This window comes from Nelusetta ayraudi, unplaced genomic scaffold, assembly GCF_046127955.1.
Source record: "Nelusetta ayraudi isolate G7.1 ecotype Tasmania unplaced genomic scaffold, CSIRO-AGI_Nayr_v1 ptg000002l, whole genome shotgun sequence".
NCBI classification, from domain to species: domain Eukaryota; kingdom Metazoa; phylum Chordata; class Actinopteri; order Tetraodontiformes; family Monacanthidae; genus Nelusetta; species Nelusetta ayraudi.
The window spans coordinates 11001931-11021009 of NW_027466052.1; the positions used below are offsets into that span (position 1 = coordinate 11001931).

Here is a 19079-nt window from a genome sequence, read left to right on the forward strand (position 1 = left end):
CCGCATTAACAGACCTCTGCTGATATACGGGGCTGAACCGAGTCGACACGGACCACACAGCACAACACGGACTCACAATGGGAAAGGTCAAGCAATTCACCATCGCTGGCTCATGTTGTAGCAAAGTTACGACGGTATGAAAAATAAATAAATAAATAAATACAGCGCCAATGAGGAGGAGAGAGGGAGAGAGAGAGAGAGAGAGAAAAGTCATGGAATAAAGCAGTCAGGGCCTAGAGCGAGGCAAAGGAGCGATTGTGTGGCAGAGTGAGTTATTTTGCTTCACTTGCTGCCTCAGCAGGGGATTTTGCCTGTGTGTGTGTGTGTGTGTGTGTGTTGGAGCCAGAGAGAGCACGAGCATCTAAGAGGAAAGGATATCCGAGAGAGAGAGCGAGGTCAGGTAACATTCACACAGCTGGGAGCGGCAGGCAAATACATTTTGCATTGGAATTGAAGGAACACGTCTGACCACAGGTTTTTCCCAGACAGCCGTCCTAATTCTGAGCATTGATCACCCCCACGAATGCGCTCTCCCTATCTCTTAATGCAAGATAATGCAATTTCTCCATTCGTTTAAGACGCTTTACCTCATCACGCACGGGAGAAGGAACGCTGCTTTTTTTTTTTTTTGGAGGTGTGAGGAGGGGGAAGGAGGGTGTGGATGTGAGGGAGGGGGGCGGGGGGTGGAGGGCAGGGGAGAAACAGGTTAGGCGACTGCATCTGAGACAGAGGAGAAGCATTAATAATTACGCAGAGAGAAGGAAACAGAGATTCTACATGCGAGAAAGGCTGCAATTAGCGGCGCTCTGAATTATACACGGCTTCGGGATGAAAAGGCCGGAGCGAGTTTCCGAAACAAGTCAGGCGATGCGTGCCGGGAAGATTTAGGGGAGGAAAGTTTGGGACGAGTCTGAAGACTTTTTTTTTTTTTTGCATTTGCATTAAATAAAAACTTTTTCATTTGTTTATTATTTTTTTTAAATGTGTGTATACACATAGATCAAAGAAAGTCAATTGTACACTTTAACATAGAAACACATATTACAACTTGAAACCCACCAGCAATGTCACACACACACACACACACACCCAAAGGCCTTTTATTTTGCCAAAAGCAAAGTCAGGCGCTCACAAAGTGGCTCCTCCAAAATGTGTGAGATGTTCAGTCTGTGTGTTGCTGCTGTGTTTCTGTTGTCATCATGAAGGCAAACCAAATATACAATTCTATAATAGAAAAATGCATTATGTTTTTCTTCTAAAATCAAAAACCAATGTCGTCATATTGATGTGTAAAAGGGGGCGAGTGCGTCTGCAGTGTTTTCCATCGGACTGTGAGGTTCCACAGTGACAGTGTCTCAAACCACCCACTCAAAGTGATTACAAAGGGGCAGCAGGGCTGATGGCGACACAGTGGTGTCAAACTTAATTTTGACAAACCCATTGTTTGATTGTTATTTTTTATTTTTTTTTATTTTTTAAATATATTTTAATCAAAAGAAAAAGCAGCAAAGCAACACGTACTGCACACCAAGTAATGGACGTGCACTGGAACACACTGGTACCAGGAGCGGCTTCCATTCACAGAAAAGTGCAGCCACACTTGGTTGAAGAAGTAAATATCGGAACGAGCACACAGGTGTAGATGATGACTACTGCTCTGATCCAATGGGAATCTGATCCAGTGACAGAGATCCGTGTGGACTCGCGGGTCACGGCAGGCGTAGAAAACACGTCGTGGAAATGCGACAATTGTAAACATGTCAAAATGACTTTCTTGCTCTTTTCTAATCCACCTTAGAAGTGCACCCTGAATATGTCACATAGGAGTTGTTGTTTTTTTTAAATCTGAAAACACAAGCTTTGGCTCACCTGTGTAAGTCTGTGTGTGTGTGTGTGTCACCTCATTCCCTCCTTCGCATGACATCAGAGCTCCCCGCTCTCTCTCTCTCCCTCTCTCGCTCTCTCACACACACACACACACACTCACCAGAGTGTCAGGTGACGCCGCTCTCCCCCAGCTCCAGCTGCACTTGGTGTGCAGGAAGCCTTCGACCGGCCCTGGCAGCCGACTCGCAGCACAACAGCAATGAAACATTTAATTTTTCATCTTGTTTTTCTCCGTTTCTCCGTGTCACCGTTTGACCTAATTTGTTCTTTTGGGCTTGTCATGGCGGAGCAGCTCATCCAGCAAACATGCCTGATGAGGTGTGAAGCCTGCACCCACATCCAGCACTCCCACCCTCTGCCCACATTCCCGCACAGCACTGCAGCAGCTCACTGGAGGCGCACGTCACTCGCCGCCATTGACTCAGGGGGTCGGATGGAGGCAACCCCGCCCGCCCCCCCTCCCCACCAAACCCCCTCAAGTTCCTACCTGGAACCAGTGAGGGAGGAGACCAGGGGTCACTCGCATGGAATAATAATAGTAGTAGTAGTAATATAATAACAATGAAAAGAAGAAAGTTGCAGGTGTTCTCACTTCCTTTTATTTTGTTCAGCAAACAAAGGGGTCATTGCATTAAGTGTAAAAAGTATCATTTCAGAAATACAGGTGATTTTTTTCAAGCCAAAATCTAAAAAAAGAAACGAACAAAAAAAGTGTATTGAGTAAACACAGTGACGGTGACATTGATGAAAAAAAAATATAAAAAAACAACAACAAAAAATGTAATTGAATTGGGTTGAATTTTGACAAACCCATTGTTTTGCAGCAAAGCAACACGTACTGCACAGCAGATAATGGACGTGCACTGACACACACTGGTACCAGGAGCGGCTTCCATTCACAGAAAAGTGCAGCCACACTGGGATGAAGAAGTAAATATCAGAGCTGGCACGCAAGGTGTAAACGATGACTACTGCTCTGATCCAATGGGAGTCCGATCCAGTGACAGTGAGATAGAAAAAAAAAGAACACACGGTGACACAATGCAAAAAGAGAGCGAAGCCCCTCGTGGCGATTACAGTCCCATCACTTTTTGAGCGTGTGAAAAATGGTTTGCTGGGCGGCTTGATTTAACAGTCCCGGACGCTTGACAGCGGGTGTGTGCGGAGGCCAAGGAGCAAAGCGCTGGGAAGCAACGCAAGGTTCCATTGACAGCGAGGCAAACCCGGAGACACCGGAGCAGTAACGACACGAGTGAAGTCACCTCGTCGCACGCCACTCCCGCTGAGGATGCACAAATACTTGAAACCAAACCAGCAAAACCGAAAGCGGAGGCTTTGCTGATGACAACCAGTGAGCTGTGTGTGTATTGAGAGCAGAGCTCCTTGGGACTCGGAGATTCTTCGGCCGCCGGCGAGGACACTTGGCAGGTGGCGACGGCCGCGCGAGTTATCGCGCTTGACGTGACGTGGGCGAACCGGTGCCCCCCCCCCCCCCCCCATTGGTCGCGACCGACGCATGCTAAAAGAGGGCAACGCTCCGGCCGTCCAGGTTGCCGGCGGTTGCCCCCGTGGCGACAGTGTGGGGGCGCTCTAGAAGTCCAGGTGTTTGTTGCTGGAAGTTCCAGAGCCACAGGCTGAAGCCGCCGCGCTCGCTCCTGCCAGCTCGGCCCTGCTCACACGGCTCACCGTCTCAGACAGGTCTGGAGGCAAGTGCAGCCGCTGCGGGAGTCACGGGTGGGGGAGGTAGAGAGGGAGAGAGAGAGAGGGGGGGGGGAGGTAGCGTTAGCGACAAGAGAATGCGTGGCACAGTACAGTAGACTTCGGCCGCGTGTATTCACGAGAGAAGCCTTTTTTTCGGAAGGGGTGGGGGAGGGCTGGAAATTGCATTCGATGCTTCGACACCCCCCCCCCCCCACCCCAACCCCAACCCTGCAACCTCACCCCCCCCCACCCCACCCCACCACCACCGCATTGCTGGAGTAAAAACCTGCTAGCGCGCTGTTTAGATGCTTGAGAGAGCTTTAGGTCTGTTACAGCTCACGGGGAATGAGTGCGAGCGAGCGAGCGAGCGCGACGTTCGGCTGCTTTTGTCACACAGTGTTGAGTCCACGCTAAAGAGAAGCAATCGAGACAAAAGACACCAAAAAAAAAACAAACAAAAAAACCCTCCAAAACGAACCGACGCGACAACAATGACACAATTAATATATAAAAAACAAAACAAAACAATGTTTAGCGCGCGGCTGAAGTCGTTGGAATCGAATCCGAATCCTTTCAGCAGCCGGCGGCTCGTAAAAGCTCGTCGTGTGGAGGAGCTCGGTGCCCGGCAGAAAAGCACAAAGACCAAAGAGGTTAATGAGAGCGACTTGTGTATAGCGCCCTCCTTCACTCCCCACCACCACCACCACCACCCCATCACCCCCGCCAATACAGACTGCTGGAGAGCTTAAGAAGGGGCTGACGGACGGAGCTGGGCTCCCTCTCGGGCGAGCTGCGGCCAAACGGCCACTCAATCAAAGCCCTGAAGAGGTTGTGAAGAGGTGCGAGGGAGGGGGCGAGGGAGGGAGGGGTGGGAGGTGTCCTCCAGGAGCAGCTCCGGAGTCAAGTGTGGGTCGGACAATGGCGTGGAGGAGCGCGCTGCTCAAGTATCTCTGGAGGAGGCTTGGATGGGAGCTTGTTAAACCCTTTAATTTGCCCCCCTGAAAGAATCCAGCCTGACACCCGACACCCGCCGGTCGCAGCCCGCGTCCCCGGCCCAGCCCTCCAAATCCGCCTTCGGCCGCCCGCTTCCTCGCGCCCCTCCAGCCGTGCAGCTTTGGGAGAGCCCCTCCACTCCCGGCAGATACTTATCTTCCTCCTAATGACAAGGCGTTTTGGGTACAGGGTTTTAACGGCGTCATTACTAAGAGATTATTCAGGACAACGCGGCGAGGTTCGTCCCTGCAGGGGAGACGGCTTCCTTCCTCCTTTGGCTAAAATATATATATTTTTTTTTAAAGGAGCATCCACACGGATGAGACGTAGCGCATCACTCAAGGCACCACCGTCGTCTTCCCACTGGCTAACAGGTCGCAGCCGCGTCACGCCTCAGCTATTTGTCTGCCCTCTCTCCAACAATTGTGTGTGTGTGTGTGCGTTATTGTGCGTCGGTGCGCTACTTGTCGAGCAAGTCGACGGAACAAGGGGAGCGGCTTTTCGTGCAGCTGCAGATTATGTGGCGCAGGTGAGCGCCGAGACATTGTGAAGGGACCTATAATTTAGAGTAGGATGGCACGGCTTGGGTTACAAAAAGGAACTTCGCAGAACGGCGCAGACGGAAGATTCCCACTGTGAGAAACGGCGAGAAATTCATCATCAGCCCAAATGGACTTGAGGCGCCGCGGGAAGTTGATCAAAATTGTTCGAAATGCGCGTGATGAATGTGTTAATTTTGCCTCCTCGATGCGCGCCCCACACACACACACACACACACACACAACCACACACACACACACACACACACGCCCACGTGAAAACTCCAGCATCAGCCTAAAGGGGGCCTGCAGAAGCTCACCTGCATAACCTTTCGTGTCTGCGGCTCATTCGAGTGTGATTGAAAAAGAAAAACAATGCATTGATCAAGCCTGGACTCAGTCCTGCTTAGTGCACTGCAGCGGAAAGATGGTGGAGAGAGGGGTCGGTGAAAAATCAATCACATATACATCATCCTCAGTGGGAGAGTAACGGGGGAGGGGGAAGAGGGGGGGGGAGGGAGGGAAAAGAAAGTACACTGTCTGGCTGTCGTGCACCCAACGGGCCTGGCTTCACCGTTATCCGTTTGGCTCCGGACGCCGTAAACCCACTGAGCATGTGCGGAGCGAAGGTCAAAGCAATCCAGAAGTGCAGCACAGCTCCTCTAACCTCCGAGTTCAGGACAGATGAGAACAATCAATGGTAACATCAAAGTTGGAGGGAAGAGCAGACAAAACCAATCGATTGGTTTGACACACACAGAGGGAAGAGAGAGTCGGGTAGCAGTCAACAATCATCCAGCACATCAGCCGCGGCCGATAATAGAGGCCCTATTGGTTATTGGGGCCATAATAACCACACATTCCCCCTCTAACGCATCGTAAATTAACGCTGCTGCTAAAACTATCGCGGCGACCTAATAACTGGGTGAGGGGGGGGAGCTTTTGAATCACAGAATGGAAAAGGTGAGGCGAGCCCATGTTGGGTTGGGTCGGGCCGCCGGCGCGAACATTTTGCATTGACGCCGCCGCTTGAATGGAGGTCAGCGTGGGATTCACGCCGACACACCCAGCGAGGCTGCGAGTCGGCTTCCCTGCGAGTCGCACGCTCCGCGATGTAAACAAGGACATCCGGAAAACCCTCAGAGGCATCGCGGGGTGTATATGTGTGCAAAGTCTTTCTCCCGCTGCCTGGCAACCTTGGTGGAGGAAGTGAGAGGGGGGGGGGGGGGGCGCAGTGGAGGCAGGAGAGGTGGGGGTGGGGGTGTTGAATGGGAGTGAATGGCGGGAGGGGGGGGGGGGATATTAAAAAAAAAAAAACAAAAAAAAAACCCAGAGACCAATGGCGGCAATTCACTGGGCGGTGCAAACGGATCGGTGGCCGCAATGTCAGCGCCAGTGTGCGCCGTGTTAGCGTCAGCGTGTCCCCGACAGGCCGGGGGTGAAAGATAAGAGAGGTCGGGCGCCCGGGCCCGGGCCCGGGCCTGGGCCTGGCTCCCGCACCGCCAGAGGGGCCGGGGGTTGGGGGGGGCGGGGGGGGGGCGTGCTGGCAACAGGGTGAGGGGGTGACAAAGCTCCAAACGAGCACTAAGCACTTGAAATGAGCCCTCGGGGCCGGCCCACGGACTAGCTTTGCCTAAGAGGGTTACCAATATCAGCCCACAATGAACAATTCCCTCCGGCTTACTAAAAAACACCAAAGGGCCGCCTTCTCAAGGGAACACTGTGCTTCCCGACGCTCTCTCACCCGGCGTCGGCCCGGAGCCGCTGGACGATTATATTTGGTGCCTTTTCGCGCATCCGGAGGAATACGCAAAAATCGCACGATTTATCGGAAGGGTGCAGGGCACGACGCGGCGCTTTTGAAACGACCCCCGACGCGCGCGCAAATTTTCCTCCGAGTGAACGGGAGTTACTCACGCGGAGCGCGGCGCCATCAAAGGCATTCCGCCGCCGGTAACGGCTTCCTAATGACCGGAGTATTAGGCGCTAATTTAACGAGTCATTTCTTCCATAAGGTTTTAGCCACACTTTCAAATGGCCCGTGTCACCGTGCGGCTTAGAACTATGGGAAACCCAACACCTTGTTTGAACACATGACGACCGGTCTGGCTGTTCCAATCAGATTAGCCCCGGAGCTGGATCCTGCTCATGGAACTGACACGATATTTATGATAAACACTTACTTAACGCACAGCACCGCCGCGGCCCGGCCTCTGCGCTCTTTAAGCTGTGTCGAGTCGCTGAGATGCCAGAGGCCGAGGATCGCGCCGCCAAAATAAAATCACTCCCGTCTCAAGTCAAATCGTACACGCGGAGGAATCTTGGCACATCCTGCGCAATTTACTTTTTGGTCACTGTGCAGCCACAAAATAGCAAGTCAATTCAGTGAAAATACAGAATGTGAGTGTGAACAGTTGTCTCTCCGTGTTGGATCTGCAATGATCAGGCAAAGTGCTCAGGGTATACCCCAGCGTCCCCTGAGGTACCAGCCAGTATCTCAGGGGACGCTGGGGTATACCCAGGACAATTGAGTGCAGGTTAAGCGACGACTGGAAACGGATGGATGAATAGACGCGCGCAGTGCCAATCCTGCGGTCACATTAAAGGTGACACCTCGTGGCCAACTGGACTTTCCTGAACCTCCAGCGCAGCGACTATTAAGCGACGCGGAACGTTCGCCCCGACGCCGGGTCAGCGTCCTCCAATCGCCCTCCCATTCCTGCTACCTGTCGAGGGGTCAAATCAGTGCCAGAGAGGAAACGGTAGAATACTCCCAGACTTGCCGGTCTATTCAGGCACTAAACCAAACTAAATCACCTCCAAGTGCTATAATCCCTCACACCTCTAAAGTTACACGGCGCCGTGTGGGAAATCATTTTCTGGGCCTATAGAGGCAAGTATTAACTTCAGCCTGCCAAAATGCCACATAATGAGGTGATGCGTTTCCCCATTACTGGGAGAGCAAACAATCATCACATTTGCGGCAGAAATTTTCTAAATAATACTTCCTTTACGTGGCCTGAAAAAAATGCGGAGGCAACATAAATCTCGGCACTCTGGTAATTCTAGCCCAGTCACAGCTAACAAAAGCCGAGGAGAAGTTCTTCCTTTTTCTGTGGTTACAAAGAGTGCAATACAATCCCCAACCTTGTCCCAAGAATAGCCCGTTGACAGGGAACATTTTACAGCTCAGAACAGATGTGATTCAGGTTTTTCAACTCCCTTTATCCCCGTTTGATAATTCTAATTCGTAGTACCCTCGACATTGGTCCAAATCCTTTGCATCAGCATGTTTATGAAACTTTTCAAGGGATCCTCAAAGGATAAGCAGCTTCTGACGTCAATTGAATCAGAAGCAGCCACGACTACATCACATTAAATGTCATATTTAAAAACATCTTATTTGGTGGATAAAAACATTTGCAAAAAAATAATAAAAGGAAAAAAAAACAAAAATCCAACATGTTCTGTAAAAGGATTCCGAGAAAGAAACAACAGCGTACAACACTGGAGCTAATCCGGACTTCCTTTTGAGTAATTAGATGGTGGTCACCTGCTTGCCATGTCACCTGCCGCCTGATCCAGGATAATCTGAGAGGCAGGCATACAGCCACTCAGGGGGCTCTGACAGAAAGATAAAGACACAGGCTCCTCGTCTCTTCTGCTTCATGGCTAATGCATCTGACAGAGCAGACAGCAGCAAGGCAAAGAGATGAGTAAGCATCTTCTACGTAATTATATTCCCAAACAGTGAGAGAATGGAAAGGGCTAATAACTTAGCTGAATGTCATTTGGAAGGAGCACGTCCAAACAGGAAATTTATTACCCAACATTATTTTGAGATGTTTTTTTCACCCCCCCCCGCTTTCTTTTAATACCTAATGGAATGTTTATTGGTGTTCCGCCGAAGAGCCAGCTCCCTTTCACGCTCCACGGACTGACGCAGAAAATGCATTGATAGTATCTGTCATGTTACTAAACATGACATGCATGGGAATCAGTTCGCTCCCCGATGCTTCTGAATAACCAAATGGACAAACAAGGGGCCAAAGTGTAACTGCGCCGCGGCACAGCAACTTGACTTGTTATCTCCGTCGTCATCGTCTTCCACTGGGGCCTCCTCTGGGGGGCCCCTTCCCGGCCCTGTCAAGAGCTTTGACAGGGGAAGCAGCGTGGGGCCATTTTGTCTCTTTTCAGTTTGGTTTTGTTTCTCATCGCAGGGCAGTGTCGGTATGGACTGTGGGCATCGCAGGGCGAGGGCACATTGACCCTTGTGGTGGTGGTGGGTCGCAGGCAGAGGGGGTTAGTTGGTGTTATGGACTCGGGCGCAGCCAGAGAGAGCCGGTATACGCCCCTGGAGTGACATGACGCCTAGGGAGAGAGCGAGAGGAATATAGGGCGAAGAGTACAAACATGTCTAAGTGCTGCCTTCACTACCGATAGGCCCATAGCAAAGAGCGCGGCTGCATGGGTTATGACAGCATATCTGGGGGACCTTTTGTGCCCTCCACCCCTCAGAAACACATTTTACCCCTCGGACCATGACTCTGATGTAAATGACCTCAGGTGGAAACACCACTGACACGTTTGATAAAAGCAGGTTTTCAGTGTGGTGCAGATGCTCCACTATTGCGAGGTGGAAAATAAAAATGAGAGTGTCTTTTGAAGAGACAATAGAAAACAACTGACAGCTTTTGGCTGTGGCCACTTTTTTTGCATTGTCTTTATGCTAAGCAAGGAATTTTGTCCTTTTGGGATCATTCAGGGTTGTAACAAAAACAAAAACAAAAAAACAGGATGAATGAAAATCAAGTAATTCTTCAAACCTGGACAAAAATAGTTATAGTAGCGATTTGCTTTTTCCTCAAAGGGCTTGACAAAAAAAAAGAAAGGACACCAATTTGCTCTCATTTGATATGGAAAGCTGCAGTGATCACAGGTGTTTCTGAGGCTGAGCATACATTTCAGACACAGCTAATATGACTCAGTCTAAAGAGATAAGTGCACTTTACATAGTTTGACTCAAACATCATGTGCTCTTTTTTTTTTTAATAGAGGAGTAATTTTACTAGTTGAGACCAGGAAGTCTGAATTAACGAGTGCTCACTGCCAGATCAGATGGAGAAAACTGTAAAAAGGAAGATATTCAATATGAAGATATTTCGACCAAGTGTTAAATAATCCCTTTTAAATTACCACCCAGTCTTCTCCTCCCCACCAGTAAATAAATAAATAAAAACATTGGCGGATTGCTTCGAGATATTGTCATGCATTATTCATTTTTTTTTCTTTCTGTATTGCACTCAGTCTACAAGAGCACACACCCCTGTACAAAAACTGACAAGCGGAGACCCTCAGCCACCTCCCCTTGCACTCCCCATTCTGTTATATACACAACACGTGCGCACAAAGCCGTCTGGTACAAAAGTGTTTTCTGAACACAAACCTTCCCTCTGACATAAAAAAAAAAAAAGAAAAAGAAAGAAATAACAAGAAATAATCATTTCTTTCTCATCATGTGTGCTGTCACGGAGTTCACACAGTTTACAGGCAGGCACAACAGTTGAAAATACAAAAGGTCACTGGGAGGTTACTGTGTCAGCCTGGGTAAGTGGAGGGTGGGAGTGGGGGGAGGTGGAGGATGGCGGGGTGACCGCTCGCTCTGTGGAATAGTCTGTTATTGTGCTAGTGACGGACCAGAATGCTAAAGTACACGTGGGAGCGGGAGATAATGGGTGAGAGGCAGGGAAGGACAAGCATTGTCAATGGAAATGTTTTCTAATATAAATGTAGATGCTACAGTTGAAGAACATTCTCTGACCAGTTGACCAGACTCTAATTCGAGTAAAACAACAACTCGCAATTGAGGAATAGCACTTTGATTTACATGCATAATAATTATAAGAAGTATTTAGCGGCATCGGACAAACAGCCACAGAAGACATTCAGTCCTTCTTGCAAGTGGAATAGAAAAGACAAAAGTGTTTGCAATGTGGTTGGTGTGTAGAGAGAATTTTTTTTTTTTTTACAAAAACGCCCCCAAAACATGAATTTAACGGTAATTAAAAGCATACTTGTTTGGGGTCAGACCTTTTCAGTTTGCATCACATAAAAAGAGCCTGTCAGGCAATCTAAAGTAGGCTAAAACGACTCGTTAAGAGCAGCATGATGTAACAAATTAAGGGACAAGACGGCGAGATATGAATTAATGCTAGTGAAATCTAGGGGCTTCTTAAAAGGTTTGAAAGTTTTTTTTTTTTTTTCTTAGAAACTCAGAGTTCCCAGACAACTGGGGTGAGAGTGTTTAATACAGAGGAAGGATGGATGGACCAGTGGTGAATGTCTCCTGGAGTAACCCTCCAGCTTTCGAAAGGTAAAAGTGGCCACAGATGAACTCAAACAAAAAATCTGAACTGCACTCACTTGCAACCGATGAAGACAATGTTGCTGATTCCAGAACAGGAAAGTCACTGGGCAACAACGATTGCTTCCTTTTGTGAAGTGCTGAGTCAGAAAGAGAAGTCTTTGGAAGAATCGGGTGACTTCTGATGTACAGCTAACAGTACATTTAAAAACATAGTCCACCCAAAGTGACCAGCTGCCACAAGGTAAATGGAGGCTATGATGATTATTCCTAATCTCAATAATTCAAAGAAATTCCGCCCAGTTCCATGACAATGGAAGCCCATGGTGGCCACACCAGATCAGAGAGAACACCCATCTAACGAGAGCTTTTGAAATGTGAGTGCTAACCCGGTTGCGGCTCTAGGCTAGGAGGCGGCAGTGAATATTCCTGCGAGAAAACATTGCGTCAAAATTTTAATTTTTAGATTGCAAAGTCTTATTATGTCATCAGAGCAAAAGAAATGGGCTAAAAAGCCAGAAAGTTACAATGGACGAAGCGCACGTCTTACCAGAACATCTTCACCCTAAGAGCTCACCAATGCAACAGTTTCTGTTCAAAAACTTAACATGTGTAGCTGTTGAACAATTCAGAAAAAATAGGTGCTGTATGAATTATCTCCCCCTTAAATAATGTAACAAACACAACAAACGATTGTGTATTTTTCTTTTGAATTTCACATCTAATCAATAGCTGATGTGAAACTTTTAAATGTGACAAACAAGGAAAGACGGCGGAAATAAAGTGGAGTCAGAGGCTGGATACTTCACGCCTGGGAGGAGATACTGACTGATGGATTAGGACAATCTTTAACTTCACGAGTCTGTGAAATTAGCATGACAGTAAAATGATTAAAATGACCCAGACCCACCGAGACCCAATGCGGCAAAGCTGCGTGAATCTGAGCAATGCACAACATGCAAGTGCAATATTTGACGTCTTCGCAGTCGTGGGCACACGTGACGTGAGAGCGTGTTGTATGTTTGCATGCATCCGTGTCCGTTACTTTGCCCGGATGAATAAAGGGGGTTGGGTATAATCCATCACCAGTTGATAGTCCCCACAAAAAGGAGCCCTTTTTGCTGAGAGGACAGCCCTTGTGCGGACAAAGACCACCATACTGGGGACTTCATAGGACCCAGCTGAAAAGGTGTTGCCCAGAGTAACCCCATTCACATTAACAGGCATGCTGTCCAAAGCCAGTCATTACTGCTGACTTGGACCAGCCAGGCCACAAATAGACCAGCCCAGAGCCTCTCAGGCCATTCACTGCACATCAGCCTGCAGGCATACAGCCTGAACTCTGCCACTGGACAGCAGCGAAAATTGTTACCCTTCCCCTCGATTGTCTGTCTTGAGAACATGAATGTATGCAGGCTGTGAGTGCGACACGAAGGCGCAAGTTTGAAAAGGAGGCGCTGTGAAAAAAAAAAAAAAAAAAATGTCAAAGAGAGACGTCTGGGAGAGCAAATGTCCAGCAAAACGATGGAGCGCACGCAGCTTGTAAGTCTATAGGTATTTTTGAATTTTGCTGAGCCACAAGATACAGCGGTGGGTAGAGGAAAACTACAAACATCTGAGTATTTTTTAATCTCAGAGAAAATGTTTGTAAAATGGTCATACATGACAGAGGCAATGCAAAATGCACCATGTAAAACAGCAATGACCCTGCAGAGGCTTTAGATATGACAATGGAGATTAGGGATTCATGCATTATGCAAAACGAAAAAACCAGAACCAAAAAAAAAAAAAAACAATCAAAAATTTAGATAATTAAAACTTGATCCAATGGCGTCATTTCCTCAGAAACGCAGCAAAACCCCAAACACCTCAACAAAAGATATTCCCTCCATTCAGCAGCACTGACGAGACGCGCTGTAGACATACAAATACCAACAATTTAAACCTTTTGAATAAAAATATCAACCAACACTGAATTTTGCACGAACGGAGGTTTCTATTTGCTATTAAGATTTCTTTTCAGTCTCCTCAGTCTATTTTCCTTTGCTCTTCCCCCATTTTGTTTCCCCCGCCTCCACCCTCACGCGCCACCTCCACCTCTGCTCTCCCCGCGCCGTTCGGCTCCCTGTGGGCAGGTGGTCGTGTAAATTTAGCCGCGGCTAGGTGAGGCGCTTCCTGGGTGGACGGTTGTCAAAGCCACCTTTAGGGTGTTCGCCGTGTCAGAGGGAATGAGACATCACCTCGGCTGCCCTGTCAAAAAATTCACCACCTTCCATTCCCTCCATAACCTCTAGGTCCTCGACCCACTGCGGGTGGCGGGGACGACGCTTGCTTTGTGTTTTCTGCTTGTTTTTTTTTTTTTTCGCCCGAAAACACGGCGAGCGGCAGCCTGACCCAGAGCGCCGGCTGAGTGCTAATTGTGAGGCATTAATAAAGCCATTAAAACGGGGAGCCGCGGGCCCGTGGGGGAAAATGCAACGCGGAGGCTGGAAATCAGGGAGACAGCGCTAAACACAAGTGATACCGCCTCTGCAAATGACCCCCATCAGAGGTGGCGGAGCAGCAAACGCCCGAGTTTTCCAGCTTTTCTACGAGGAGACGTTTCTGCCGTCCCTTGATTCCCCACAGATTCCATTGAAACGGATTACGCCTCTCCTGCGGAAGCACACTTTTAGTGAGCGGCTCGTGGAGGGAAAATCAACCTTTTGCAGCGGCAACTGGAAGAAGATGCTGACTACATCATAGAATGTACGAAGAAACATGAATCGTTTTTTCCGCCCCGCTGCTATTGACAGGGCTGCGAAAGGCTGTAGAGGGCCAAACACTGTGGTGAAAGTGAAAGTATGCTTTTTTTTTTTTATTGCTAAATACAATAAGACTCTTCTATAATAAAGTTAATCATAAAATACAATTGTCAGCTTGTTTCTGATGCAATTCAGCCCTGGTATAGTAACTCATTTGCAGATGATTGAAGGTCCAGGGCCTCAATTAACACAGAGCATTGGAACAGACCAGCGAGTGTCTGCAGGAAGCCGGTTAGTTAGACAGACAGTCGTTTAATTATCATGCAAAACAAGCGTGACGCAGACTTTCAAAACACAGATCGACTTGGCGCTTTGCATCTGGCAATAAATGAGTTCGGTGGACTTCAATCCAAAACTCCCATTAAACTTTTAGCTCTGGTTATCTGTAATTACAGATGACTCATAATGTGGCTGAGTTTCTATTAATTCAGCAGTCGTTAAATAGGCAGTGAGTGAGTGGGGGAGTGCCAGGTGGTTCAGCTGTCAAAAACTTCAAAACAAAAAAACAAAAACAAAACAAGACTTGATATATGATAGATTCAGTTTGGTTTTCAAGACGTGTAATCAGCGGCAAAAAAAAAAAAAAAAGTTTTTATCAACGACTTCTCGTGAAATTAAAGAGAGTAGGTGTGAGAAGTGATACGGCAACAGAGCGCCGCCGAGTTGAAAAGAATAACAAAATTGCAAAGCGTTCCCAACAGCGACGATGGGCTTCTTCATTCTCCCTGATGTTGAGTTGGGCGTTTTTGCTGGGAAATGGGCGGCCTGCCAGATTGGGGCCAAGTCAGAGTTGTCAGGGGATTACAGTTCTGCCTTGCTCACCGCAGGGGGTGCGGAGTGGGCCTCAATTACCCTGGAGCGGCGTGTTTGATTTGGCCGGCCACTTTTGGGGACGGACCAAAAGCTGAATAATGCACCATTAGCAACTCCAAATCCTGCGCCGAAATGAGTCCACTTATGCATCACATACAGTAATTGTGTGTCTATCAAAGGCTGGCAGGTCTACACCAATTACCCCGATAACAACAAAACAATCTATGCATAATATTATGCTGCCGAACACCTGTGGCCCGCCTCAGACATCTGAGCCTCCCGTTTTTTTTTTTTGGCTTTTTTTTTTTGTTTTGTTTTTTTTAGAAAAAAACTTCTGTGTCTTGTTGAAAGCGCCCGCCGGCTAACGGGAGAGAAAGAGGGAGAGAGAGAGGGAGGGAGAGAGAGAGAGAGAGAGAGAGAGAGAGAGACAACAAACAAAAAAAAAACGTGGGAATCGGAATACGTGGGGGGGCGAGAGACAGAGAGAGAGAGAGAAGTGTAACTGGTTGTTTCTACTTAAAAATATTGGAGAGGGAGAGAGAGAACGCAGACAGAGTAAGAGTGTGTGTATGTGAGCGAGTGACAGCGCGAGCGAGCGAGCGAGCGAGAGAGGGAGATCCCCTCCGTACACTGAGCTGTGCAATTGAATTTCACAGGATATGAGGCAGCAAATGGCATGTAAAGGCTGAAGCGTCAGACGGTTGCTGCCGCACGGGCCGGACCAGATAAGGGAGGTGTAAGCGAAATCATTAGGTGGCCACTACAGGACACTGGTGTGGGTGTGGATGTGTTGGGGGGGGGGGGGGTCGTGGCAGGCGGTGGGGCTATAAGGGCCGGGGGTCCCTGCTTTAGGCTCCAGTGAACACACACACACTCAGCCTGGTGTACATGCACTTTTACAGACACACCCGCAGGAAAAAAAAGAAGAAGAAGAATCTCTTGGACAAACAACTCGGTGCCTTCCGCTCGGTGTAGCCCAATCCACGTCGCCGAAACACACACACACACACACACACACACCACTTCAAAAACCCACAGACGCCTCATTGAGGTATGAGCGCCGCCGATTGTGTTTGTCCACCTGGGTATGAAAGAGCCTTTCTGTCCTGAGCGCAGGGGACGGCGGCGCAGCACGGCGCCCGGCCTGGCCCGGCCTGGCCCGGCTCGGCCCGGCCTCGCTCTGCCTGCCTGCCTCTCTGTCCGCGGCACTCTGGGAGAGAGGGGGGGGCGGGCGGCGGGGGAGGAGGGGTGCAGCCAAGTGTGGATGCACCTCATTACCTCACTCATCCACACACCAATTACCCCTAAATAAATACACCCAGCCCACAGGCAGCAACAATGACATCCAGCCTGAAAGGGAAGAAAGGCGGCCCCCGTTCAGGGAGCATTTGCACGCACAGAAAAAAAAAAGTGCTGTTGGATGACGATGAAAAAAGTGAGGAGAAAGGGACGGAAAAAGGGAAGAACACGCAGGGGTGTTGGTGGTGCTGGGTGGGGTGGGGGTGGGGGGGGTGGTTGAGTGAGTGGGTCGGCGGGGGGGCTTTTTTCAAAGAGCTCAAAGAACGAGCCGGAGAAAAGGGGGAAAGAATGAAACAAACACCGAGCAAGCGGAGTGAAGTGATTCAGAAAATGATAATTTCTTGCTAAATTTCACCCAACACATCCGAAAAATGATTGTTGCGGCGGGGCGTGCGTGGGTGGGTGGGTGGGAGGGTGGGGGAGGGGGCGGAGGCGGGGGAGGGGCAAGGCTTAATTGTTTTAATGCACGCAGCCATGAGATAGCTGCGCCGCCGACTAGAATGGTGATCGCTGCGGAGCTGACACACACACACACACACACACACACACACACACACACGGTTGCTTCGAGAGCGCTCGCTCGGGGTTACGGTTAGCAGCAGCTTTGTCCGACGGCTACACAACGTGGCCAAGAAAAGGGGGCAAAAAAAAAAGAGAGAGAATGGAATCAGCCAAAGAGTGTAATGTCTCGAGTGTTAAACAAAATATGGCAGGTGGCAGCAACGATACCAGAGAAACGTTTTAGGTTGCTTGCAGCGGGAAAAAAGAAGGAAAAAAGAAAAAAAAAAGAAAAGTCTCTCCACTGGAGAGCAGCGGTGGCCGAAGGACGCGGGAGAGGGTGTGTGTGGTGGAGAGAGAGAGAGAGGGGTGGCGGGGGGACAGATGTGTTTTTCAGGGAAGTGGGTGGGTTGGGGAGGGAGTGGGGAGGGAGTGGGGAGGGAGTGGGGGCTTCTGAGGAGAGGAAGCCAAGAGTTTGTCGATGCCTCCCCAATCCTCCCACACCTTCCTCCATGTGGGATCTTTCTGCATGAGCGACTTCAGTCACACCTGGGGGACAAGATGGTGTCTCCTCCCCGTCTTCCTCCAGGAATAATAGCAGGAATAATATTAATAATTATATTAATATTAATGACAATAAATGATAGTAATGAACTGGGGACTTGTCCAGAGTGTCAACCTGCCTTTGCACGATCACAGCTGGGATAGACTGCAGCAAAAACTACTACTACTAATACTACTACTACTACTACTAATAAAATAATGATGACGTATCTTCATCAGTGGTGTCCGATATTGACTTTTTTTTAACTCCTAATTTCCGATACCGATATCAACCAATACCGATATGTGCGGTCGTGGAATTAACACATTGTGGCTAATTTGTATTGTGGTGTCACGCTGGATGTCCCACATGATGTCGTTAGTTACGAACGAGGTATTTTGTTAGCAGCCAGCCACCACTGAAACCACACTGCTGAAACACACGCATCGCTTGCTGTTATGCTTCGATGCGATTTGATGACATCATCAAGCTTAGTAGAGACGAGTACAGTATTGTTATCTACTGTTTAGTAATACAGGAAATTCCAGGAATAAAGGAAATAAAGGAAATTCCAGGAATTCATTCTTTGGCATGACTACGAAATTAAAAAAAAAAAGTCATATTTTTATAATATTTTTTTCCCGATACCGATATTTTCCGATATTCATTTTTAATAACTTTATTGGCTGATATTATCGGACTTCCCTAATCTTCATCAAAAACCAAATGAACATCTCAGTAAAGCAACTAAACTAAAGCACTTCTGAGGTGATTCACTTCCTGGCCCGACACCTTGAGGAAGCAGAAATAAAGAATATCGCGGGAGGGTTAGCGTGCAAGCAAGGTGCAGCCACGGGCACGTTCCTGCCGGGCGGCGCCGGGAGCACGTCCCAAACGCTGAGAACAACCCCGGCGAGGGGAGTCGGCTGCCGCTCGTGTCTGAGGGGCAGATTCCTGCTCGTCAGAAGCGCCGGCATGAGAAAACGTGCCGGCTGCTTCTGCACCGTCGACTCGGGTGTCGCTGGCGGGAGGTGACGGCTGGAATGGCGGCGAGAGGAGGCAGGTTTATTGGGATTCCTTCCTGACGGCGAAAGCTGACGGAGGCGCTGGCTGGTCCGGTGCCACAGGTGGGCGGAGCCGCGTCCGGATTCCTGGCAGCTCCAGGAGGACTCGGGCCTTTCGTCGCTAGCATCGGAGGCGGGCGGGGGAGGGGTGAGAGGGTGGGAATGCATGGACCCCCCCCCCCCCCGCCTCCCGAAAAACAAAACAAACCCACGCCGCCTGCAAACAAACTCTCAACGACTTTAAACAACTTATTTGGCTTCAGTTTCTCGGCTTCCTCGCTGCCTTTGCGTGACCCGTTTCGAAATCACCAGCTACCTCCGCCCGAGGGGAATGTTGGAGCACACGCCCAAATATGCCTGATGAGCTGTACAGCTCGCAAACATATGACAGAAATCGTGTCCCATTGATCTCCTCATGCCTCAGAATGTTCTTTTAAAAACGTGTACGGCGAACGGCACGCCAGCAGGTTTGACTGAGCTGTGTAATTACTCTGCATATTTTTTCCCACCATATCGCAAGGGGAGTGGCACGGAAGTGCTGCGGACTCTTTGCATGAGAGCCACGTAGTCGGA

At 49.1% G+C, this 19079-nt stretch overlaps 1 protein-coding gene across 1 annotated transcript in view; it reads right to left on the reverse strand.

Annotated features, from left to right (window-relative positions):
- Window positions 1–2463: 2463 nt before the first annotated feature.
- The window catches only part of elp4 (elongator acetyltransferase complex subunit 4), a 54081-nt gene continuing 37465 nt past the window's right edge, over window positions 2464–19079 (reverse strand). The window contains exon 10 of the mRNA XM_076023878.1: window positions 2464–3606. Coding sequence (XP_075879993.1) covers window positions 3478–3606 — 129 coding nt within the window. The 3' untranslated portion in view covers window positions 2464–3477. The remainder of the gene's footprint in view (window positions 3607–19079) is intronic.